The following is a 26906-nucleotide window of genomic DNA, read 5'->3' as shown; positions in this document are numbered from 1 at the left end:
AGATCCATATCAAAGAAATCATTAATTTCTGAAAATAAAAATATTACTTATAATATTGAATATCTTTTTAAATTAAAACTCCTTGCTTCGAAAGGCAAATTTTAGTTAAAAGAAAAGTAATTAATCTTCCTTAACGTTTTCCCTTTTATACTTGTTTTTATTCAGTTTGAATATTATTCAATTTTTAGAGCTTTATGCTCATTTCACATAATTGCAAAAGTTTTAAATTATTTCCTACACATAAAATTGCTCAAATTTATGGTATTTTTGTTACTGCATAAAACTTTTTGTAATATAAGTTTTTATAACTAGAGTTTTCCAGTTTTAATTCACCTTTTTGATTGAAATTTCAATTTTATCCCAAAGGCGGAGGGGTTTTATTCTTTCTGGTTCGTTATTAATCAAATAAATGATAGAATTTTCCTTCATCATATTTTCAATTTCCCGTAAAAACAAAGAGCAAAACACCTTGTATTAATATTTACCCTTCTTTGAAAGCCTTCATTTTTAATCAAATGATAAAACTTATTCTTTTATATCCTGCAATTTACAAAAATAAAAAATGTCATTTTTCTGAATATGGGTTTCTTCTTTCTTTAAAACAAAAAATAGAAAGCATCTCATCTAATTTAAATCCTTCGGGTCTTTTCTTAATAGCACTGAGAAAATTTTGGAAAAGAAAACTATTGATAAATTATCTGCAAAATGAAAACAATCATTATGCAGTACCGTTGTAGACGAAGGAAATTAATCAAATAAAAAGGGGTGTTTTTTTTGATATTCAATATTTTTTACTTGTCCATCTTTTCAATTATTAAAGAAAAACATTCGGGAAACGTAGAAATGGCATAATTGAAGAATTTTAACTCGCTATTGCATGTCAGAAGATTTCATATCTATTTGGGCCTCATAATTTCTTATTTTTCTTAATATTTGCAATTTTAAAGCTGGTAATTATATATATATTTTCAACTCCAAAATAAGGATACCCGACAATTATTAGATATATAATGAAAATAAATATCTGTAGTAACATATAATTTATCAACAAAAATAATGAATTTCTAAACAAGATCCCTAGTGCCTCGTAATAGATGTAGTATGTTACATCAAGTTTTTACAGAAGCAGGATTGTTAAGCTGTTTTAGTTCGTTAAGGGTGCAATACAATAAAGGTCTAAACAGTACCATCTTTTAAATTCAATGACAAGATTGGATTCCACAAATCGCAAGCTACTAATGGTGAATTTTATGTGAAATACTCATAAGGAGAAAAGTGGCAAAATATATTATATTCCGTAAATAACTAATTTGCAAAATAAAGGTTTTAGAAGATAGTTTAGAAATGGATATAAAAAAATCACTTTTTCCTCAGTTTTTTAGCATACTTACTCAATTGCATTTTAGGATAAACTTCGTAGAAGAATTAAGAAAATTAAACATGTATCTGGTCTTTTTTTTTCTCCGCGATTTGGTTAAAAATTTATACAGATTTATATTTTGTTATTAAGATCACATCAAATATTCTATGCATAGCTTCTTTCATTTTTTAGTTATGTCTGCTTACTAACAGATGAACAGGCCGACAGATAATTAATCCTTTACTAGAACCGACGCAAAATTCAATACACTTCCACAATTCTAGTGGTAAAACATTATAACAAATTACATCCATTTAGTTAATTTTGCTTTTGAAATATTCTGCAAGATAAAGAACCTGAATTTGTCTGGAATCTAAAATTTTGATGTAACAACTATGTACCAAATTTTATTCTTCTAGTTCGTTGTATTTTTCAGTGATGTCCTCGGACAATCAACAGAAAATCTTATTTTCAAATTTCTTCATCTTTTCCGAATTCAGGGAAATCTAAAACTTGCGAATTCATCAAAATATCGAGGTCCAATGTTTTTTGTAATCGCAATACTTTCTCTTTCTATACTTTTGTAATAGAAAATAGAACAACTGCATACAGTTTTTTTTTTTATATAATTTTGTAATATATCCAATAACTCCTAGACATCCTGTATAATGTATAGCTAGAAGCATTGACGATTTTGCATCATAAAACAGTTTCTTTAAAACATTAAAAGTTAACAGGTCATTAGTTAATCAGTTTTAATGCTGAACTGAACTACGAGTTTCACCATTGAGATATTTTAAATGAAAATATTTTCTTTTAAATATCGTAGTTAAAAAAAATGTATCGGCGAGTTACCTTGCTGCACTTATGTCTATATAAATGCGTATATACAAATTTATACTGTCTATGCACTAAAATATACACTGTCTGTATGTATATATACTGTCTATTCACTGGAAAAATTTCTTTACTTATGCAAAGTCTCTGTGATTAAAATGATAATTATTTCAAATACATTAGTAATTTAAATCTTCCATAATATTTCTATATAAGTTTCAAGGATATGCACTCATGAAATTGCCACCCAATCTTAATAATTGAGCTTCCGACATATTTAAATAACCGGCCACCATTAGTACAAATGTCAGTTATAAAATACCTGTTATTCCATGGATCAGTACGAGGTGTGACTCTTCATTGTTGATGATAACACCATTTTTGGAAGCGAGAACACACTTATTTATACCACGATTTTTCATCTCGTACTCATGACCTACTGAGGATCAATAAACAGAAGGATATTCGATAATGACAAAATGTATTTTGATTTCTATACACAAAATGTGCACATTTTAACTGAAATATTCTTCCAATAAAGTTTTAGTACTTGCTATTAACTACACAGCATTAGTTTCTAGAACACATTGAATAGACACATTTTTTTCAGAGTAAAGCTTTTTTGAAATCATTTCCTTTTGTTTCAATCGGCGATTAACATTTTATACATGAGTCACTGCTTTAGATCTATTTAAAATGTGTTTTCGCAAAGTGAAGAAATAAACTTTATTTCCGAAGATTAAATCAAAATTAATTAAATGCTTAACAGCACTGTGAAATGTATTTTTAATAAGACAGTTGTCGAATCTTCTTTACCAACTTCTAAATCTATATCTTCTTAGAAAGAAGAAACACATATCGATCGACCGTTAAACAGAAAACCGAAGAAAACTGCATAGGACTTTACTAACAAAAGAAAGAAAACCGTCACTGAAATACGAGGCGTTGCATTTATATAAATTAACAGAAAGAAAACAAACCGTATCTCAACGTCAGCACTGACTGTGCGTTTGAATTTTTCTCTTGGCGATGAAAACTGCGAAAGTTACTGAAAATGTTCTCTTTTTACAAAAAGAATAGAGATGGCCTTTGGATTAGATTCCTTTACTGTATAATGCAAATTTAAGAGCACTGACCCCGACAACGAAAAATACTTTTCAGGATAATCTTCACCAATTGACTGATATTTACTATTTTGAAGATCCAGGAGCAATGTCGAAGTTTTCCTAATATGATTCATTTGGCACATATCCAAGCTTATACCTTCAGAGGGATCGTATCCTTTCAACAAATTTATTTTAAAATGCTTTGTTGCATGAATTATCAAATTTCCAGCCGGTTGTTCACGACGAATTCGATAAGAAATGTCACACTTTTTAACACAACTTGAACGGTCAGCCATGAATGAAGATTCAAAAGAATTTTTCGTCGAATAATACATTTCTTTTTACTTGGAAGAATAAGATTTCTTCAGTGTTCCCATCCATTATCAATTCCATGAGTTTCATTTGCGACACATAGTCGCGTAATTTATTAAAATGATTGATGCTACTGATTTTCAAAGGTTCTGCGGATTTTTTTAAATGCACCAGTCTTGCGTCATATTTTCATGGCTTAATATTAAAATAACTTTAACTATCGATTAAGAAAGTTGTGGTAATTAATTTCATTATACAAGTTGTTTTTGTTCATTTTTTAACTTTTCTATTTTTAGAAAGGTATAACAGTTTATTCAATTTGTCAGAAGGTTTTGTCCTTAAATTTTATTCATTTTAAATTGTCCTTTATTTTTATTAATGTTATGGTTATTGGAGTCAATTTACATATTACAGTCACATGAGAAACATAACTGCGCATGTCATCTAACATTTAACTTAAATGTTCTTCTATGACATCACGTTTTTCTTCTGAAAAATGTGTTATAGATTATAAAATTAAATTGAAGCTATACATTTTATACGTATCACTTGAGCACGGAATGACATCTTTATGTTAATTTTTAGACATTCTTAACTATCCATACATAATGTTTTTATTTATTATATAGTAGGTTTTTAGTATTTAAGTCAATAGAAAATGCATGGAAATAGTTATCGTATGCATTGAATACTAAAATTAGAAGCGATGCATTTAAATTGCAGCACATGAGTATGAATTGATTCCCTTTTAATCATTTTTGTTGGTGAGTAATAATATAATGACCTCAATCACTAATGATGGAATCTCAAAAGTGTGTAAGACTTATGAAAACGAAGGACGGAATTTGGAATCTCCATTTCTAAAAATATATAGAAACGTTGTAAAAACTGCAATATCTTTCATTAATTAGTTGTGTTCGTGTCACTTCAAGAAAGGAAGTGTAGATCACAACTTCGTGTTATTAATTACTGAGAAGCATAAGGATATAAGGTATGATCACAAAGAGGCATTAAGATATGATCACAAGAAATACCCTGTCACGAGGATATAAGATAAAATTAACTGAAATACCACATAAAAGATAGGAACACAAGCGTTGAGAATCAATCCTGCCCCATTTCCATCAACTGAATTATCCCAAGAAGGTAGGCGTCGTCATAGGCGATGGAACCCTTAATCAGTCACAATACCATTTTTCTACATACGGTACTGAAATTCTGTCTTATACAGCAACTTTTCATCCTCTTATTTGAGTTAGCCCCCTTAGCGGAACTCGTAAGGGTGTAAAGAGCCACTTCAAAAGCAAAATATCCGTTCATTTTTTAAAAATGTGCATGACATGGTTAAATTATTTAAAAATAACTGCTCTCCAAGTCATGCTAAAGTCTTGAGCATTTTATTGTCAAAGGATAAAACCAGCCCAAATCAAGGAACAGAAATGTCCGATAAAGTTACAAAAGTTTTGAACTAATTCAATATAACTTTTAAAAAATGCATTTAAAATACATGTCAAAAGGAGAGTAACATTTCATCAATAAGTTCTTCGCGTAAATATCTGGATACAAGTTTGAGTTTAACACATAATTAATGAACATTATAATACTTTGCTGCATAATTGAAAATTAAAGGGAAGCATCAATTCAAATGTTCTCTAATTGTATAACTTAAAATTATCTTTCTTAAGGAAAAGACCGAAAATTTTCCAAAACTCTGATTTAGTTATAATAATAGCTTTTATGTAATTAAAATGTCTTTTATAATTCGAATTTCATTAAACCGAAAGCTCTTTTGCTTGGGGGTTAACTACCGAGTTAATAAACGTTTCTTCTTTCCACGCTTAATTTAAAACTTTAGAGATACTAATAATTAAGCAATCTACTCAATTGCTTGTACTTGGTTGATATCAAACATTTATAATCAAGGAAATTTGTAATAGTTGTCCTATCAATCAGATTGCTTTTAATTAAATGTCAAACGACGGCATGAAGAGGAAATTGTCCTCTCAGAGACTTCAAGAAATAGATTGAGGAGAGCAGTTTTGAGATATTTGTGTCGACAATCTGAAGCTTCAGATGGTTATGACGGCAATAAATTTTGCGTAAATGCGATAAATTTCATGAATTTCGAAGCGAACTGGAGCCTTCGCCATGCAGATAATTTGGTCCCGTTTGCAGGTGTCAAATATTTCCCTGGAAATCCATCATCAGGTTATTTTATTAGTATTTGAAGAATTTTTTTCAGGCCTAAGTGTGAAATTGTGTTTTATATGAATTTCATTCCAAGCTATTGCTAGAGAAGGAATCGCATTTTTGAATTTAGATTTAATAAATCTGAATTTTAAATGTATTGATATGATCCTATTTTCTTATTATTAAATAGAATTGAAGACTGGATTTTAATTGTTACGTGTAAAAGAAAAATCAGAGTAGTCAAGATAATTCGTCTTTAGTATTTATAAAATTTAATTGATAATTTCATTATCTTGATTTACTCAGTAGTCATCACAGTTGCAAAATTGAAATAAAGAAAATTAATAACCTTTTAAACTAATGTTAATATTTTTGGAACTAATTACTTATAGTATATTACATAAAGTATTATAAAATACTTCATGCCATTTATTTTAAATGTGAAGCATTATAAGATTTTCGGTTGCATTTTAAGTTACGAGGGATAAAAATGAATTAAATACCTGCAGTTATTTTTTTTTCAAATAATATTTTTTAAAATACATGTAGTCATTTTTGAAAATAGTGCTCTTTTAAAGCCGAATATATTTAGAAATTTTATCATAATTAAACATCTAGAATAAACCTTTTAATAAAATCCTACGAAATGCTTTAGAGAATACGAAATTTCTACAGATGTTATTGACAAACTAAAAATCAATTAAAAATTTAAAGACGCATTTTAAAATGCATATAGCTAGCTAACTATGTACCCGCATACCATTAGTGACAAAAATATATAACTAAAGATATTTCTTTCCCGAATTCGATACAAAATAATATATAAATAAGTCTTAAAATCAAATTACTTAAATCGAAACTATTCCAGATGTCAATTCTATAACCATATTTAAAACCTACTCAGAAATTCATACTATTAAAATAAAGCTCTCTCTAAAGTAAATTTTTCTAATTTTTGTGATGAAAAATTAATCACGATCATTCCTTAAAATCGCAGAAACGAGCGCAGGAGACTCATTCTTTTGCTTCATAGACAACACATATATTTCAGCTTTCTTAGAAGCCTTTATTAGACTGTCAGTCGGAAGCAATATTTTCGTCTCTTCTAAAGAATTGAACAGAAATATTGTCAGTGAGTATCGCTCATAAAAATCTTATCACTATACTCTCCTCAAATAATAGAAAGTACTTGAGCTTATCCTAAGTGCTCCTATTTTGTCTATATTACTCTATATATTTCGGAGCTTTTCTTTTTGTCTGTTAATCTATGTATTCCACAGTTTGTTTTGATCTTCTGTATTGCTTATTATATTTCATAAATATTTGACTCTTCTACATTCTTACATAAGTAAATTAAGAAAAAGTACTATGAGTGTCAAAAAATTAGAACTCGAAGTTTTAACAAATCTCCACTCTTCACAACTCTTTGACTCCAAAAACATTTTTGGAATTTTGTATGTAAACACTCTAACTCAAAACTGCTTTGAGAAATACGAATGAAGTTTGGTATTTGATCTTTACAACAAATCTGTACATTTCTGTCAAAATTGAAACGAAATCCATTCACAGGAAATTTGCCTATTTGTCTGTTCAAATGAAAGAAAATAATTACAAAACTTAGAGCTAGATGGGCGGAATTTGGTACACAGTTTTAACATCTAAACTGTATACTGCAAGAATTTCGAACTGTCAGATTCGTCAGTGGGTTGATTGTCGTTCTATAAATTCGCATACACGTGAAAACATGGCTTAAAAACGCAACGATTTAGATAAATGAAATTTGGTATATTATCTTGTTACTAAAATAATAATTGTCAAATTTTCCTATCATTCGTTGAAACAGAAAGTCGTCTAAATGGTATTAACGGTTTCCTACAGTATACTACGAAGTACAAAACGCTCATTTGCGGGGGGCTGAAAATAAAAATTTTGAGCATTCCGGACGTTTGTGAACTTTCCCAATGTCCATAATTTACATGCAGTGACGGGGAGGGGGAGGGTAACACATTTATTAAGGAATATGCGAGAAAATTTCGAGAAGAATTATTCCCTTGAATTTTAAGTTACTAAAATCAATATGTAATTCTTTGGTTAATTGAAATTGTTTCATGTTGGAATTGCGTTTTATTCGAATTTCTTTTCATATAACTTTTAGCGTACAGTACGGTTTCCGATTAGCCTAAATGATTCTTAATTATCTTTTGATTTCGTTGATTCACTTATATTTTCTTTTATTACCAACTGCTTGTCGTCTTCTGCTTTCCATTATATGCAATACTTATGATATATAATTAAAATAGTTATGCAAAAACTGAATTACTGAATGACATTACTTAATGGAATTAACAAGCATATTATAGATATCTGAGCTTAGTGTTTTCAGAGACAGCATGATATTTGTGATTAAAAATATTTTATTAATTGCGTCATAACAAAATAGTATACAATATATAACATTTTATCTAAATTGTATTATTGTATTTTACTTAAATTATGTGTGAGAAAAAGATCTTTTTCATTAACGATCCACAAAACATTCTCAGAAGTGCACTGCTTTTACCATATAACTTCCAATTGCTATTTTTTATTGTCGTCTTCTGCTTTCCATTATTTGCAATACTTATGATATATAATTAAAATAGTTATGCAAAAACTGAATTACTGAATGACATTACTTAATGGAATTAACAAGCATATTATAGATATCTGAGCTTAGTGTTTTCAGAGACAGCATGATATTTGTGATTAAAAATATTTTATTAATTGCGTCATAACAAAATAGTATACAATATATAACATTTTATCTAAATTGTATTATTGTATTTTACTTAAATTATGTGTGAGAAAAAGATCTTTTTCATTAACGATCCACAAAACATTCTCAGAAGTGCACTGCTTTTACCATATAACTTCCAATTGCTATTTTTTATTGTCATTTCTTGTTGCCTCCTGGTGTCGCAATGTCGTTAATCCGCTGGTTTTATAGTTGCAGTAAACATAATGCCACAAAGGCGAAAAGTGATACGAGAGTGCGAGACAAAATATAAATAAGAGTATGTTACATACATACATACATAAATAATATGAAAAATTAAATCAATGAATAACTGTAACGTTATTTCATTTTGTGCATATCGTCAAGCCAAAGAGGAAATTGGATTGAAATGTAGTACTAAATGAAAATATTGCAAAGTGTTTTAGCAAACTGTAATGAAGAACATCTTAAATTATGATCTATAAGTTTTAAAACATGAACACTGAAAAGGATTGCACTAAAAGGGAACCTCCACCATCTAAAAATGATAAAATAAAAATATATATAAACGAAAGGGATTAGGACCACAAATAATAATGATCACATTATTAAATAATTTGGGAAGATTTTTAATTAAAATTCTGAGTCTGTATTAACAATAGTTTTTATTTTCATTGTATTTTTTCCTCTAATGTTTTAAAAGTTTGAAAGAAAATATCTAAATATACTCACTTCAAAAACTTTCACAAATAAATTTTGAATATAAACTTCTTACCAATTCTTTAGAATCTCCTTGATATAAAGCCAAATAATGCCTAACATTTTCTCATCTTGAAGCGCATGTTTGTAATTTATCGTAATTCTTAATAGCCTATAGTCAAGACAGGAACAACAACAAAACTTCATCCTGATATAAGAGTAATTTTACGTGAGTAATTTGATGGCTCAACCTTAAAACACGACACTTTATTGTCATTTGGAGCAATGTATTTTCGTAGTCGATCAAAATATGATGAACGAGTTCCCAATATTTTTTGTCGTGTGAAAAGACTGGGCGTTCCCTGAAAGGTTGGTTTGCTGTACAGAGACAAAACCAGCAGGAGGGACTGAAAAATGACAAACTTCAGACGAAAATAAATGACAAACAATTCATGCGTCATCTCTAAAATAATTATAACTTTTTTTTACCTTTGCACACCTTTTAAACGTTTAATATCTCTGCATAAAATCGAAACAGTTACGTAAGTTGCCAGTGATTTTTTTTTTTTCTTGATAGAATTTATCAGATTTTTATGTTTATTATAGAAGCATAATCCTAATATTCGTTTATTCATGGAAATTGAAATGTATACTATTTTTATCTACTTTGAATTCTGCTCGGTTACAATTTAAATTTGGGAATGAGTTTTCACACGGTCTTCACTTCCCTGGAGGATACTGAAATGGTGGTGCTGGCAGGTTAATGAACCCTTCGCCGATGATGGGTAATACCTCTTTCTGATGGGTTCGCGCATGTGTTACGCATTATGCATCGGCTACAAAGACAAAAATTACGGTTCGAAGCATACGATTCTTTGTGTTTACTTAATATTTTTTTCCGAATGTAACATACAAGATAGATAACCGTTATTCGTACTTCATCTATAAAAAAATCTATTAACGAAAAATTAATTTGTAATTTTAAGAAATATGCCCATTCTCGGCATGTTTAGTGATATTTTTTTCTATATTTAATTTGTAAATCTCAAATGAATGTGGGGCATTTCAGGTTTTAACCAAATAAGTAACTTTTAGTCATTTCGCATATTTCAGCGATCACTTTCTTAATGTTTTATCGATACCAACTGAGGATTCTCAAATCGTTGTAAAATTAATAAAACATTTACCTATGAGATAGTCAACTTATAAAATCAATTTGCTAGTACTCTGAATTACTAACGTTTATTCACCCATTTTAAAATATTCATTCTATATTTTGGATAAGTATTGAAAAAATTGCATCGTTGTTATACTGTATCTTGTGAGAATTAGTTGGAAATATACAAATAAGAGTGTCGATGTATACAATAAGAGTACAATAATATACTAATGAGTTTAGTTTCATGACATGCGAAGTAAGAACATTGATCAGTATTAAAAATTGCACCAACTTCTATTCTATTTACATCATAAAAATCAAATTCCAACTAAAGTTAGTTCCCCTCCAATCCTACAATAGTCCAGCGAAAATAGGACTAAAAAAAAGCTGTCAAAAAGGTTACGTGATGTGCTTCCTTAATACTCACCATTTCCTTAATACTCTCACATAATCCATACAAACAATGGATTGAGAGAAATCATACATTCGTAGGTTTGAAAATCGATTCGATTGAAAATCCAACTTGAATACTGGCCATGCCAAGCCTGCCGTCTTCGGCCTACCAAGAAAGAACTACCTCTCCCCTGCCAATGCATCCGCAGTAATCTAAATGATAGTAGTCGCGATATTAATACTAAAAATAGAATACTTGGAGGCAATATCGCTTAAGCCTAATCTAATCTGCCGAAGGTACCTCCCATAATCAGAATGAAGGTAGCTGGCCCACAATCATTATTGTACCTTCAGGAAAAATGACAATACGTTTACTTATCAGGCATCCACATATTCGTGAAGGCTTGACTCATTCATTAGTACGTAAGAAATTTTGGAAAATGCAGGCGCTACACAGAAAATGTTCTCCTTATTTGATGACACTTCTTGATAACGAATTTATCCCAAAATAACCATAGGTGAGTTTCAAAATGGGCATGAATGTACATTTTTGAATCCACCTCGATTTTAATATTTTTAGATTTCATGATGTTTAAATTTACATTAGATTGAAACTAAGCTGAAGCAAATTGGTACTGATCAATTTACTTCTACTTTCCAGCTTAGCCGAAACATTAGAGTGAAATTACTATGATTTCTAGTGATTTTTAAGCTAATAATTAATGACAATTTCAGGATACGTTCCACAGAATATTATTGAATCCTTTTCCTTCCTTCTAACAATATCTGTAACACATTTAATACCAATGAGGTAATTATTTTCTTATCTCGATAAAGCACTGCATTTAATTACTTTGTTTTCTTAATGCATGTGATAATTTAACTCCTCCGGAAGACAGGGACATCTCTTCGGATACAAATACGTTTTCGTGCATAATTATTTAAGAAGTGATTTATTTCAACTTAATGAATTTTCAGCAGAAGCATGTAATTTTCTAAAGCAACGAAATGATCATTTATTTTGGACATTTTTGATTTCCAGTAGTTACAGCATTTGAAAATTCGATGCATGTATTTTATTGGGACATTTGATTGCATTTGTAAAAATGTTACTAAAGGATTTTAAAATTAGTAGAACCATTGAGATTCTGGACTATGATAAGCAAAATAACTTAAATGTAGTTTATAGAGGAGTTCAAAACTAGAATTTACTGTACTCTTCATAGTGGCAGTCTGAAAATAAGAAAGCCAAATGAATGTTTGTGTGTAAGTAAGTGCGTAACAAAAATGTGAACCATGCCCCGTCAGAAATATTTTCCTTCTCCTAATGGTTTATAAAGGTAAAGATCTACTTTAATATCTACATCCATTTGTACATCTTGTCATACCATAAGCTGTAAAATGCTTCACCTTTCATTTAGGAAATATGCAAGATTATGAACTATTATCAGAATTTATTCTTCAAAACCATTTTGTATTTGTACTTGCTAAATTAATGACAAAGTTTGAAGCAAAATAAAATGAACTTAGTAATGAACTTTGGAATATTAAACAATGAATATATTCCATCCGAGATTTTTGTCGTATTTTATACGCAAAGTTTATACCATTATTTAATGAATGAAGCCGTAGTAAAAGCGATGATGTAATCATGAGATTCTTATTGCAATGCAATCAAAATTTGCTTCTTTTTGTCAATTGCATTTGCCCAATTTAGATTTATGCCATCTTCCTAAAAAATTGTAAGTGGCTGGTAAGTGGTCCATTGGCTATTTCAGTGCAATTTTGAACGAATCAAGACTCGATACATTGACTTCCATTGACTTGAATCTCTTACATAAGTCTTGGTTGCTTCTGTTTTTATTGTATAAATATTCTACTGTGAATTGATTATTAATTCAGTGAATGATTACTTTTTGAAAATGTCAGCAGAATAACAAGAAAGCTTGTTCTGCATTTCCAAGTTGTTAACATTAGTTCTTATATTTTTTTATTAAAGCAGTTCGTATTTTCTCCATTTCTGTACACATAACTCTGAACTGCCTCGCATCGGTTGTATTAAAGGTCAAAATAGAACTGTCTTTCCACACAAAAAGTAATTGACAGCTACTTTAACAAATGATATATTTGTATAAGAACATATTAACCTCTCAGTAAAAGTCCCGCCTTCTTTGTTAATTCCGGATTTCAATTAAAGTAAACGAGTTCTTCTATAAGTAATTCCCTCCTAAAGTCAACTACTGCATGTATAATTTGCAATGTTGGCCAATATAGCATTTTTAAACTTAATTTTTGGATAAACGAAATGATACTGCAAGCAAATAAACTGAAACAACAAATTTAAATAATTATTACCACGAATAATTGTTTAATCACATTTTTTACATTGGACAACAACGTGTCCATCGAAAACTTAAATCCTGATTTGTTTAGTAATAGATACAGCATTGTGAAGCAATGCTTTTGAAAACTCTTCCTATGCATATTTTATTAATTCATAGATTGACAGTGACTTTCATACCGTATATATACTTTGTTTTGCTATGATAAATGATATTGGAAGATACAGAAAGTAACATAACTTTTAAGTGAGAGAAACCGCTTGTTTTTAATGTTTTATGACAGTATTTTACATAACTGTATGAATAATACTAACAATCTCATTTCTTTCGTTAAAAAAAATTCAACAAAATCTTAAGGAAAGCTGGAATTTAATGGCTTTTTTTTTTTGCCATACAAAGGAAAACCAATCAAAATTTGCAAACTTCATGACATACGTATATGACCTTCGTCGCTTCAGAATTTTAGTGTATACATCTTAAACTGATAATACGCGCTGATTCCAAACGACAACTATTAAATACTCACGGGGCGTCGCATCTTCGTCGCTCAAGAATTCTAGTGCATACATCTGATACTTTGATAAGAAGTACTGATTCCATATGACAACCATTAAATACTCGCATGGACTCTTACCCAGTCATAACTGGCTTCCTCTAAAGGACACATTGACATTTGCGATAATAACACACAAATGGGATCAATCCAGTTGAGATTCCATTTGCAATATAGGTGTTACTGCAAGTTCTCATATAGTGGTAAGATATCGCATGCTTTTTTTCCTGCAAAATGAACAAAATTTAAAAAAATAAATTGCTGTGGTGCAGTTGGCGTATATCAAATGAACATTGATTAATTAATAATTTCGACATACATTCAAGAAACAATCCACTTTCAATTCCTCAAGAACAAATCCTCAAGAACTTTTAGCCAAACAACTTTCAAGTTTACCAGCTTTTCAAAAAATTTAAAAGTAAGATTCGATAAGAGGATGAGACTCGCCACAAATGTGAGATTCTTTAAACGCACAATCCCTTTCAGTGACGGCTCTTTGGAAAAAAGGAACCTCCATAGTGAAACGGTTAATTTTGAAATCTCACATGGATTGGCAAAAATTCTCCTCGTGAGAATCTGTCAGATTCATTTTAAAAAAATGAAAAATATGAAATATTTAAAAAAGTAAAGTATTTGGAATTTTTTATGGAATTTCTGTTTTATGCAATCATATAAATAAAACTTCTAATATCACTCCATACTTATACGTATTATACGAAAGCTTAAAAAGCTATTTCTTAACATTTTGCCTTGCATAGAAGAAACTGATAATGATTCCATATTCTACTAGTTCTCTAAATTTTTCATTGAATATTTTTAAGTGTAGGAATGCTATGCAAAAATCGAAAAGCAGCAATAACAAAAATAATGAGACACTCGGTAGGATTCCGCATTTAAATTAAGTTACAAAAAGTTTGACTGAGTAAAATAAAAGTTAGATCAATGGAAAGTTGACGAGGTTGTAATGTATTTTCTGAAGAATACAATAATCATACTCGCAGAATAAAAACTCAGCATTCTTTTTCAGTCATGATATCAAACGCACACAAAAAAAAATTCTTCGCTAGAGAATCTCGGAGCCTCCCAAATGAGATTTTATGCAAGACGGAAATCTCGTCTCTCCGGGCATTTTGTGTATTCTCGCCAAATATGAGCAGTTCGTATTTCTTCAATACGATCTCATTTTGCGGAAGTTCTTTTTGAAGCACAAATGCAATAGTAAAAGACAAAGGAAAATGGAAAAAATAATTGCCACAAAAACAGGTTCCATTTTTTTCAAATGGCATCAATTAAGCATCGTTACGACAATGTTGAAATCGAAACCTATATAATACAATTAATAGAGAAGTGATCTAAAATATCTGGATTGTCAAATCTGTAATTTTCTCTATCAGTCGGATAAAACCTCAGGTACTTAAACAATCAAATATTTGTTTTTATGAGTGTGATAGAAATTCTTGTTTTAACTCTGGTTTATTCTTGTTTTTGAATTTAAAAGAGCTACATTATATTTTATCATTCTTTCATTACCTGAATGCATAAATATATCGTTCAAAATCAATGTAATCACATACAATTGATTATCATTTGATAATATCAAAAATGATATTTAATCACGAATAAATGTTTCATACTCTTGCCTTACTTGCGACGCCTATGTATACTAATTGATAATGTCTACTATACCATCAACAAAGTTTTCATGTTTTCTTTTTAGAGACTTGTGAATTTTCTTTTTAGAGACTTGTGAATTTTCTTTTTAGAGACTTGTGAATTTTCTTTTTAGAGACTTGTGAATTTTCTTTTTAGAGACTTGTGAATTTTCTTTTTAGAGACTTGTGAATTTTCTTTTTAGAGACTTGTGAATTTTCTTTTTAGAGACTTGTGAATTTTCTTTTTAGAGACTTGTGAATTTTCTTTTTAGAGACTTGTAAATTTTCTTTTTATGCTGAACTAGAAATTTTTTTGCCTACTCGAACTATACAACTAACACTAATTCATTAATATTTTATTCTTCTAAAAAGAGCCTAAATTATTTCCTTCAAAAGTGGAAAACTTTGTTAAAGTCTTCACCTCAAGAAGAGATATCGTGTTTCACTTAGCAGCATTATAAACGTTAAAATTGAAATAATATTTAATGGTTACAAAGAGAGTTGAAAGCTTTCAGTGCCGGAATTCTTATATGAAATATATTAATGAATGAGACTGAACAAAATGTTTCTTTTTAATGTAAATAAGTTACCAAATTAGCGACGCCAACACACCCCAACTTGGATGATAAGTTGAATTTAAAAGTGCAATTACTTATATAAATACAAACTACATTATATCAATGTATCGCCCAATAAGCCAGGCTATGAAATACAAAAATTCAAAGCAAACTCAAAATAGGAAAAACGTGCCTATGAACTGATCAACAAATCTTGCGATATTACCAATTCTTTGTTTATCTCTGGTTTATACTTGTCTTTGAACTTAATTTAATTTAAAAGTAAGATTTTGACAGTAAATTTTAGCGCTCTTTCATCATTTGAATGCATAAATATATCACGATCAAAATCAATGTAACCATATACAAAAATAAACACCTATGTCACAAAACTCATTACCACATACCAATGTTCTACATGCAAAATTTCAGATTCTAAAATTTTAGAAAAACTCAATTTCTAGGTTACACCTCAAAACGCTTACTGCTGATATACAGGAATGTAACTATTAAGGAATATTCTTTCAATTAAATACTATAAAAAATAACACTAATAAATGCTATAAATTAAATATGAAAATTGTACCAAGGTTTTATGTTTATTATTCATTTAATAAGAAACTCTGAAACTGCGCTTTACTTTTTAATTAAAATTTCATGACGGCATAAATTAAATCATGGTTCTCTTCAAGACTGTCAGAAGCCAAGCATCTTCCTAAAAATAAACCCCTAAAATTTAATTTCCGCTGTAACTCCTGCACTGCAAGTAACTCCTCAATGACTTACGCGGAGATATTCGCAAAGCAAAGTTTCTTCATGGAAGTAAATCTTAAAAGTTGAATTGCCACAGCCCATGTTTATTCCTCCTAATTAACTATATGTTTGACTACTGAAGCCAATTTAAAGTTTTCAAACAAAACAAACCCCAAAATGAGCAACTTAAATCGCCAAAAATTTCCGTGATTAAATTAAATCATTAATGATTATTGTAAACACTTGTTCTCGGTCGACAAAGCTTTCTTACAAGGAAATCTTAAGTTTTAAAATGAGATTTAATTTTATTAAAGTAGAACAGGTAAGAATGCCTAAGTTTTATATAACACAAAATAAAATATTTTAAGTAAGTATTGAATGAACCGTGATTATGAGAACTTAGAAAAAAATTAGATTTTAAGGAATCCTTAAAAATCGATAGAAATTTTTTTTTAAATTCCATTCTCTTCCGTAAAATCTTGAAAGAAAAGTTTCTAAGTGCTGAAAAATGAAAAATCGTGCGTTGGTAAGTCAGGGAGGAACTAACGGCTCCTCGTGAATTTAATCAAATTTCTTCTCCAGTTAGTTTCGCCCACGAAAATAAATCTTATTTATATTCTCCCAATTATTCTTCTACTGCTTTCTAAAACTGTGTGTTCTGAAATTTACTTTCTTCATGAAAAGTTTTTGGAATTGAATTTTTGCAATGACTTCGCTACAATCTTTAAATTGAATGCACAAACTCTAATAATATATTCCCTTGTTTAAAGAATAAAACGACCCATTCTTAACTATTCCAACATTTAAGGATTTGGGCACTTTGTCTTTTATATTTGATGAACTATTAATATCCAATTCATATAATATTTAAGTATGTCGTTTGAAGTATGTAATTGTAAAGCAGTAAAACAAATGTCAGCACTTAGATTTCATAATAATCAGTGGATAGTATTAAGAATATTTAAAAATTAATATTTATAAAAGGAATCATATTTCTGGAAATTGTCAGAAAATAAAAAATCTTATTTCTTCTTTAAGGACTCTTGTAGGAAGAACTCTTTACATGTTACCAAAAATAAGACAATAGCTTATATAAGAATTAAATGAAAATGAATATAAGACATTTTAAATTTCATATCAGTTGATAATCTGCTTTCTGAATATTCAAGAAATACAAATAATTGCTTACTTATATAAAGAGATTTTTTTTTTTTTTAGAAATCATTAACTTTCCTAGAAGACTTCTTAAAAAATCAAAGTTCTTAAAAAATTAAACCTGGAGGGAGCATCTTATAAATATTAACAAAATATCTAAAATTGTGTTTTCAATTTAAAAAAAGAAAAGTTCAGAATTTCGACAAATGTAAAAACAATTGAATTGTATTTATGTTTCTACTTCAATTAATTCTCCGTGAAACTAAATCCTAGAAACTGATATTGAATTATTTGAGTTATTGTTTCTCACCCCTTAACTTCGAGTGCAACAACTCCAATTTGTGCACAAAACCCAGCCCCATTGTTAACCATTCGAGTATCCAGGGAACTGGCGTCCCTCTTGATTGATATTCGATCAAGCGATTAATCGCTATTTTAGGTGCTTATTCCCGGGCGATGACTTTTTCTACCAATTAAACGTTGAGTTCTTAACGTGAGCGAAATTCTGAAATCTTTCATCATTTGCATAGGGTGTAGGGGTTGTGTACGATTTCATTCGTGCTTGGTACGAGCACTCGAGGCACGTGTCCAGAAATCTTCATCACCTACTACAGTAAAGAGCTCTTTGAAAAAAAAAAGCATCTATTATACATGATTTTCATCGAATTCATCGAATATTCATTAAATTGATTAAACTTTCTTGTCTTTTCCTTAACCTTTATGAATAAAGCAACAGACTGTTTTGTGCTAATTTTTGGATGGCGCCGTTGTGGATCTTTAGATGGGTATTGATTGATGAAGGAATATTGGACCTTAAAGGCAATATATAGGTAATAAAATAATTAATAATCCATCTACGCTATTTTGTATTTTTTTTTCTATAATATTTTTTTCTATAGTATGATGAAACAACAAAAATTTCAAAATTTAAATCGTAAAAAGATTCTGCGAAAAATTTACATGTAGTTTGAAAATAGTGGTCGTATTTATTACAAAAACAAATTTTCTTGTTTATTTCAATTCAGAAGGAATATACGTTGAAAACAGAAGAATCGAGTTTTAAGTAAGGAGAGGAGAAGAGAAGAAAGTTTTCTTAGAGGAAATAATTCATAAGTTGCTAAATCTACTGGATAAATGGTTATGCAATCAACATTTATCCGTTTCCGATAATGATAAATATAATATTATATATGGATGTAATAATATCAATAATGATAATAAATTATGTTTATGATAGTTTAGGAATTGATTATGAACAATGTCACCATCAGCAGTAAGTTATTTCAAAACTCTTTCACTTGAATTTTTATCTTTGCAGTAAAAGGAAGTGAAATTTCGTCAGATAGTTAAGAATAGGCTTACTAATTAATATTCTAATGAATAAGAGGGAGCTCAGACATACAATTAATTGAAAGCAACCTGTGGAACAACAGTGCATTTTTCAAATCGGATGTTAGAGTGCACGTGTAAGAAAAACATCTTTCTAGCATATTCTAAGTCCGTCTATTACCATTTCAGCTCACTGTATGATATTAATTACAATTTATTGGCGGCAATTGTTGATTTGACATCTTTCACATCTAGTCATTCATTCAAAACTGTATATAAGTAAAACATCCTTCGTTGCAATATATTCTTAAATACTGATTCTCAGATATTAATTTAGCATTTAGATGGTGTTAAAAAAGAGAATTTAAGAATAGTACTTTTGAATTTTAAAATGGATGTTTCATATAATATATCACTTAAAATTAAAGCAAATCTTGAATTTAAATGGCTTTAATAATGCTACTCAAAGTTTTTGGGAATATTATATAGGTGTGGGAAGATTTATTTGTGCTGATATTCTGGCAATGGACTTTCATGAAAGTTTTTCTTTTCGTTACCATGGTTAATAAGATAGAATAATTTTCTTACTCTACAAACATTAAATTATTTATTTAATGTTAAAAGAAATATGTTAGAAAAAAATACTCTAAATAAATGCGTGAACATGAATGTTTTTAGAACTTGCTATGCATATTTTAGGTCCAAAGTTGCTTAAGACGTTTTGACTTAAGTTATCCAAATAATCCGTTTTTGAATGATTTATTACTTTGAAAGACAAAATAATTCACTTATAAATAATTTTATTTAATTATATCGTTTAGTTTCTTTTTTCATGCACATTTTAAGTGAGTCATGGTGGCATTGTTGCATAATCTTGCGTTCAGGGTCGAATAACTGAAATTTTATTCTTCCGAAGACTGCTCTGTATGTAGACATCTGAGCAACTAATTTAGCAGCTGAATGAAATGAACTCATGCTACTGTGGTATCGTAATTTGTAATATTTAGTGCCCACACCTCTGTCTCCAGAGGAGTTTCATAAATTAAAATTATTCTTATTACTTCATTTAAGTTTACTGCATTAAAAATATTAGTGCATGTTAAAGTTGGAGTTAAATCCATTGACGATAAATCTCGGTTTAATTTCCTTAAGTAATAATTGTAACGTTTATAATATTACCTTTCTCTTAATTCGATTGTCTCTAATTTTCTGAGTGAGTTCAAATTTCGGAATTCATTTTCATCATTTGATTAATGTTAAATATGAATGGATAAGGAAATTTAATCTCACTTCATTTCATTTACGTGAAATTCATTCCATTTAATTTATCCTTAATTATTTTACTAGAAGAATTAAATTACTGGAATTAGTCGCAGCAGTTCCTTCAAAAATACTGAAAAGCGCAGTGTTTAGAACAAAGGGTGTAATTAAATTTGCCGGTGTCAGAAATTCCATTAACTTTATCTTGCCTGAATTCCTCCCAGGAAACAAGATGAATATAAAGTAACTGATTACTGATGTGTCAGTTTTCCGGACTCGCATTTTGGATCAAAATATACATAATTTCTTGTATAGTAATGAACAGCTTCCTTTTAAAGAGAATTCATTGTTTTCAGTAACTTTAATTCCTAATACCGAAACGATATATCCATGTAAAATTTTAATATTGTAAGGGGAAAAAAATAGAATGATCGAAAAAAATTGTATATTATAGAATATTAATAACATATGAAAGCGAACATTTAAATATCTCAATGTGGAACTATCCCTTAAAAGGATTTAAAATCTTAATTTTTTAGTCTGTAAAATGATCATAAGTTCCTTAATCTGTTCGATAATGATTTCTTTTTAGTTAAATTAGCTCTGAAACAATTAACCTTTTTCTTTACTATTCATTTATTTTATTTGCCGCATTGACATCAATACAAGGACTATTGAAAATGCATCTTGTAAATGTATGCATTGAACTGACAAAAATGACAATTTATTAGTTACACATTTGTACTTCTCTAGAAGCTTGATCCACCATTAGATTCAGCTAACATTAGAATTTAGTAAACCAGAATCTTTATTGGAATTGATACTCAAACACAGGCTTAAAAAAACTCTGGTATTCTTGGGTAGGAATAAATACTGTGTTTAGGATTTTTTCTTTTTACTTGTATACTTTTATTTTAGGGATGGTTTTGGTTTTTGGCAGAATCTTGATTCTGAATCGAAGACACAGTTTGACCAAGAAAATGGCTCTTATAGGGTATGCCCGTTATATACATACTTACATAGTGCCGAAGTTTGAAAGGTCGTCTTTGTTATCTAACCATGGTGTGCCACTAGGGAGCATTGTTATTCCTCTGAATAAGTATGTTCTCCCTTCCCTGGTGGGTATAAAAATGGTGCTATATAATGCTTTCTGGGTTCACCGAAGACAGGTTGTACCTCTGTGTAAGTAGATAGGTGTTTGTAATGGACGGGGATGCTCTTATACGCTGACAGTAGTTCCCTATCTTTTATTTCGGGGTTGCTCAGTTTTGCAATCATCCCGGATACTAAAGCAAGATGGGGATTTTCTTTGTGGTTATTAGATCATTTGGAAAATTACGAAGCGCAACCGAAATGGTCCTTTCGTAGCTACGAAATGTTACATTAATCTAACTCATCCAATCTAAATTTGGTATTTTATTTTGAATTTCACTATTGAAGTCTTTATTATTTCATCTTGAATAAAATAACATATTGATCGCCTTAGAACGTATATTGAAGATCTGTTATAGATTATAAAATCCTTGGTCTAAAATCTGAAAATAGAAATCTTTCGATTATCCGTAAATGTTAATCCCAAAATGTTATTAACTTTCATTAATCACAAATTTAGGAGGAAAAAATGCACGAAAGAGTGAATAAAAGAAAATTGGTTTAAAGAAGGGTAAAAATAAATATATGGCATATTATTTTATTTACTTGAAAAAAGTATTTATTATTCGCATAGGTATAAAATTCTACTACTTATTAAGTCATAATTTTATGTGGGTGGTTTCTACTGTGAATAAAAATTATTCAAAAAGGATTTCGTGTTTTGTATCCTTTTTTTTTGTCATTTTAACTTATTCTTGGATGCTGTATCATTCAATTCCATCAATAAAAAGTTTTTCAAAATCTCTAAAAAATTTGTTTTCTTAGTAATTGTTTGAAATAAAGAATCTTTCAAACATATAAATAGCACTTAAATATTTATTTTTAAAATTTCGACTGATATTTTTTATTAGACAGAACATAAAACCTATTTACCAGTTACAGAATGAAAAAGTATAAATAATTATTATATGCTCTTAAAATATATAATTGCTTTTTGTTAAATAAGCTTCGGCTTTCTATGATTTTAAATTTCCTTTGTAAGAGCAATTTCAGTGAAATATTCAACCTCTCTTTTTACAATGGCGTATGCTGCTTCCTAATTGATAAAAGAATAGTTGCGATGAATTACAAGAATAATATATCTAGAACTATAAACTTCTTTCCTTAAATATTTAAATCACCTTAAAGTAAAAGTTTTATTGAAAAATAAAAAGTTACAGGAGTTTGTCGTATATATACAGAAAATTCCGTGGTTTTTCCGTAATACAACTGCTTAAATGTGTTGTAATTCTTTGAAAATTATTTAATAAATGTAGTCAAATTATTAACGAGTAGCATCTACTTAATATTTTACTGTTTATAATGTAAAATTATTCCATGCATTTTGAAAAGCTGAATAATATGCATAGAAAATGAAAGCTGCTAACATACGAATTGCTTTTATTGGTTTGAATCAGGATATTAATTTTATTAATATAAAAATAGGGAAAAGATTAATAAAATTAATCTTAAAAGTTTCGAAAAAATCTTAAGAGTTCCCTCTGTTAAGTTTGAAGAAAATTTCCTATCCAAATACCAGTTTGTTTTAAATCGCATCTTCACACCCCTGTAAAATCTCACTGCCGTCACTTAAAATGGGAAATTGCCTCAAACTTCAGAAGGAGAAAGAAACTAATATACGCGCAAACAAGCATTCGATGATCCCGTCAAGAGAGTTGTTTGGCGGAGGAAAGTTGGTCCGTTGGCGACAAGTAATGGAACTAGTACGCCAAACAAGCCTGAGTTTTGATGGAGCTTAGATTTAGCGAGGCAGCCAGAGTGGATGCAATTCTCCTACAACGAGCACGAACTTTGGGCGCTTTTTCCTCAGCATCTTAGGACGTTGTTCCTCCTCTCCATCTTCCGTCACTATTGCTCCAGTTTTTTAACAGGACATTTATACAACAGGTAGTATTTGAAATAATAAAGGCGAAAACATCGCGCACGGGACCTTTTCAACTCAACTGAATTCATTTTTTATTTGTACATTACTTTTTAATTTATTTTCTAAGAACTTTTAGAAATTTTTCAAAATGGAAGAATAATATCGTGAGCGCTTCACTTTCATATACTACAAAGAAATCAGTGAAAACTGAATATAAATAAGTAAATACTTTGAAAAATGAAATAATAAACTGAAATCAAATTTACAGGACCTTTTTAAGAAAAGTTTCTCTCATTCCATTTTTGGACTTTTTCGATGATCATTTTTTTCATACATTTTAGAGACTGAGGTTGGTTTTTTTTATAAACATTCCACTCTTTTAGTGATTTGCTACCTGACATTTTAAGGTGTTCCAACTACTGTAATCATCATTTATACAACAAATATTTCTCTTCATCGTGTTCGTATTCCGCTCTTCTACTGAAAATTCTCCCAGAACTTTCACTTCGGACATAAACTTTTGAATACTCTTTGCGTCAACAAAATCATATTGAACAATACTGTCAGAAATTATAAAATATGCGTTTTCCCTTTTTTCACAAAAATCAAATAACGCTGCTTGAAAAGCCAATTTCCAGAAAACCAAAAGACTGAAGTTTACAAAAAATTGGTGCATTTGTTATTTGAAGGAAAATCTGAATAGTGTTCAGAATAATTCAGTGACTTTTTGTAAGTTTTCGAAACTGAAATGATTGATATGGAGCATGAAGTTTAGTTCAGACTGAGTGACTGAAGTAACACTTGGCTTTTGCTAAGGCAAATGTCATCTTGGAACTTTGAAAAATGTTGTTTTTTTGTTTTTCTTGCACTGTTTTGTGGTGCGTCAACCAGTTTAACAAGCGAAATGACTCCACCGACGAGTCAACCATGTCCTAAAGACTGTGTCTGCTCTGGGAATCCTGATGCGCTTCGAGTTGATTGCTCCAACCTGAATCTAACTAGTGTTCCACCAGACATAGGTCCAATGACATCAATTCTGTAAGTACTTAATTTTAAATTAATTTGATTGTTATCTTAAAAATATCAATCCTATATAAATTTAAATATTATTGATAACGATATCTATTTTATTACTAATGTTGTGTTCGCAATGAAAAACAACAAGCTTGTTGTAAATATATAAAACCTCAAGTGATTTTTCTGAAGAAAATGAATAATTACTCACAATTTTTATTTCTTTAAAAAAATTGTATAAATTTTTGCACCTAATAAGAATATAAAATATGGAATAAAATCTCAAGATAATATAACATTTAATGTAATATTCTAAAATATAATAAAATTATATATCATTAAAACAAAAAAACGCATCAGCAGTTTTCTTCATTTCTTGACATCCAATCAAATCAATCATACATTTTTTTAAACCTTTCTAATATTTTCATTGCATCAATAAAAATACTTGAAACTGTTTTTATAGTCAATCTTGATTATTAATGTTATTTCATTTGAGTAAAGATTGTTTGAATACAACGATAAATGTAGTGTTATAATTTAGGAGATTTTAATTCGCAAAAAATATTAAATTTATACTAGAGCAAAGATTTATTTTTAATAGAAAACGTCATGCTGTATTATAATAAATTTATCTATAGTACTTGTATGCCATTTTTGCTTTCTTCTAAAAAAGGAAATTCTACACAAAACAGTAATTTCAAAGTGAAATGTGTCACTTATTTTATTTCAGTCCAATTTATATGAAATTATTTTTTATCGGACAAAGAGGGCTGACAAATTCTGCTTCTATTTTTATACATATTCTTTAAAATAGTTTCCCATATGTTTGATTTCAACTATAGTTTATTTTAAGATCTGTCGCAAATTTATTTCAAGTTGTATACAAAGAATATTGTTTTATATTCTTATAATATTATAAACACTGTTATTTTTAAATTCCCAATTGAAAGAAATAATATAAATTCTATCATTTTAAATTCTGTAACTAGCATACAAAGACATAAAAAATATTTCCTCGAAAAAGAATTTCGACCAGGTGGTACGATCATGTATTAAAAAATGCTACAAATCTCCGTATCAATTTCCGAAAACTTTTGGATCAAAATGCAATGATAAAAAAAAGAGAGGAAAAGTTATTGATAAAAGGCCGTTTGTCCATCTGTTGCAATTCCAATAATTGATCTAGTCCGATCCAATACGCCCCTGGAAGGAAAGTTAACAAAATTAACACAAAATATTTTCCCTCCGGCTTATACCAGAGGAAAAGTAGCTATTAAACACAGTAGGGGAGGAAGCGAAGAAATTAATTTTTCTTTCGAAGTTGTCTAATTAAAACTGTAAGAAGTTACGAGTTGTAGGACGGCTTGGTCGTAAATATCAGGAAACGGTGATGGAAACTGATTGGTAAATAAAGAATTTAAATAAAACTGTTTTATTTTATTAGATTTTATTAAACTCTTCCTAAATAAGATTTGCTGCAAGTAAATATTATGTCACGAAAATTTTTTAATTAAAGACTAACCAAGCAATGCTAAGGTAGAAAATCAAGAATTTTTGACTTTATTACTTTTCCTTCGAGAGAGTCCTGTGCCAAATGCAAAGATGTCTATGCTGTTGAAGAATCTTCTGCGTAAAAAGTGTTCATTTTTCTTATTCTCGTGTAGCGAATAAAAATTCATTAGCATACTTTTACCCAATTTAAACATAACACCCCCTGAGAATTAAATAATTTGATGTTTGACTTCCTGGCTCATTTGCAAAGGAAGTTCCAGTGTTGGCCATTGGCAAATGAAATTTCAATGGTAATAAATAAACCTCTGAAAGTAATGTTTATCGAGTAAAATTAAATTGCTCGACTTTTAAATAAAGACCCATTTCCATTGTCATAAAATAGCATTAATTAACATTTAAAATTTCCGACAGTTTTTCAACTAGCATTTGCAATATCTAGACTATTCAAAAACTGCAAGTAAAAAAAAATCGTGTTTATGATTTTTTTTTTTATCCCGAACAAAAATTACTGCTCTCAAACGGATAGTATCAAGAAACATTTGTAGGCAATTCAAAGTTTAGTTTTAATTTTCATTCCATTTTAAAAACTTTAAATATAAGTTGAGTTTATGAAAAATTAAAACTTTACTTAAAATAACTTCACTGTAAAGTTTGATTTTATCCTTCATAGATTTAAATTCTTTCATGAGTGTTATTTCGGGAAAAATATTCTCGAAATTTCTGCTAAGATTTGATTTTATTCAACTTGAAACAATATTCAGGAAATCAATTTTTTCTTCCCATTTTGAAATATGTAGGAATAGTGAGCAAATAGTTTCTCCTTCGTCTGTTATTTCTTTGAAGTTTAGTACTAAGAGTTTCAGAATTTTCGGAAATTTTAAATGGGTTTTAATTATGTATGTATAAATTAATTTTAGAATACTTTGTTTCGTTATTGAATACAGACTGC

General features: G+C 29.2%; 1 protein-coding gene across 2 annotated transcripts in view; it reads left to right on the top strand.

Moving 5' to 3' along the window:
* LOC129960471 (leucine-rich repeat-containing G-protein coupled receptor 5-like) overlaps positions 1 to 26906 on the top strand; it is a 220468-nt gene that overhangs the window by 4857 nt on the left and 188705 nt on the right. Inside the window, exon 1 of one of the 2 annotated variants that reach the window (XM_056073928.1) lies at positions 23334 to 24466. The exons of the other annotated variant lie outside the window; for it this stretch is intronic. Coding sequence (XP_055929903.1) covers positions 24249 to 24466 — 218 coding nt within the window. The 5' untranslated portion in view covers positions 23334 to 24248. Of the gene's footprint in view, positions 1 to 23333; positions 24467 to 26906 lie in introns of those variants that run through there. 2 annotated transcript variants of the gene reach the window in all.

Source organism: Argiope bruennichi, chromosome X2 (genome assembly GCF_947563725.1).
Source record: "Argiope bruennichi chromosome X2, qqArgBrue1.1, whole genome shotgun sequence".
In the NCBI taxonomy this organism is placed as follows: domain Eukaryota; kingdom Metazoa; phylum Arthropoda; class Arachnida; order Araneae; family Araneidae; genus Argiope; species Argiope bruennichi.
This window is presented reverse-complemented; position numbering and strand designations above follow the sequence as displayed.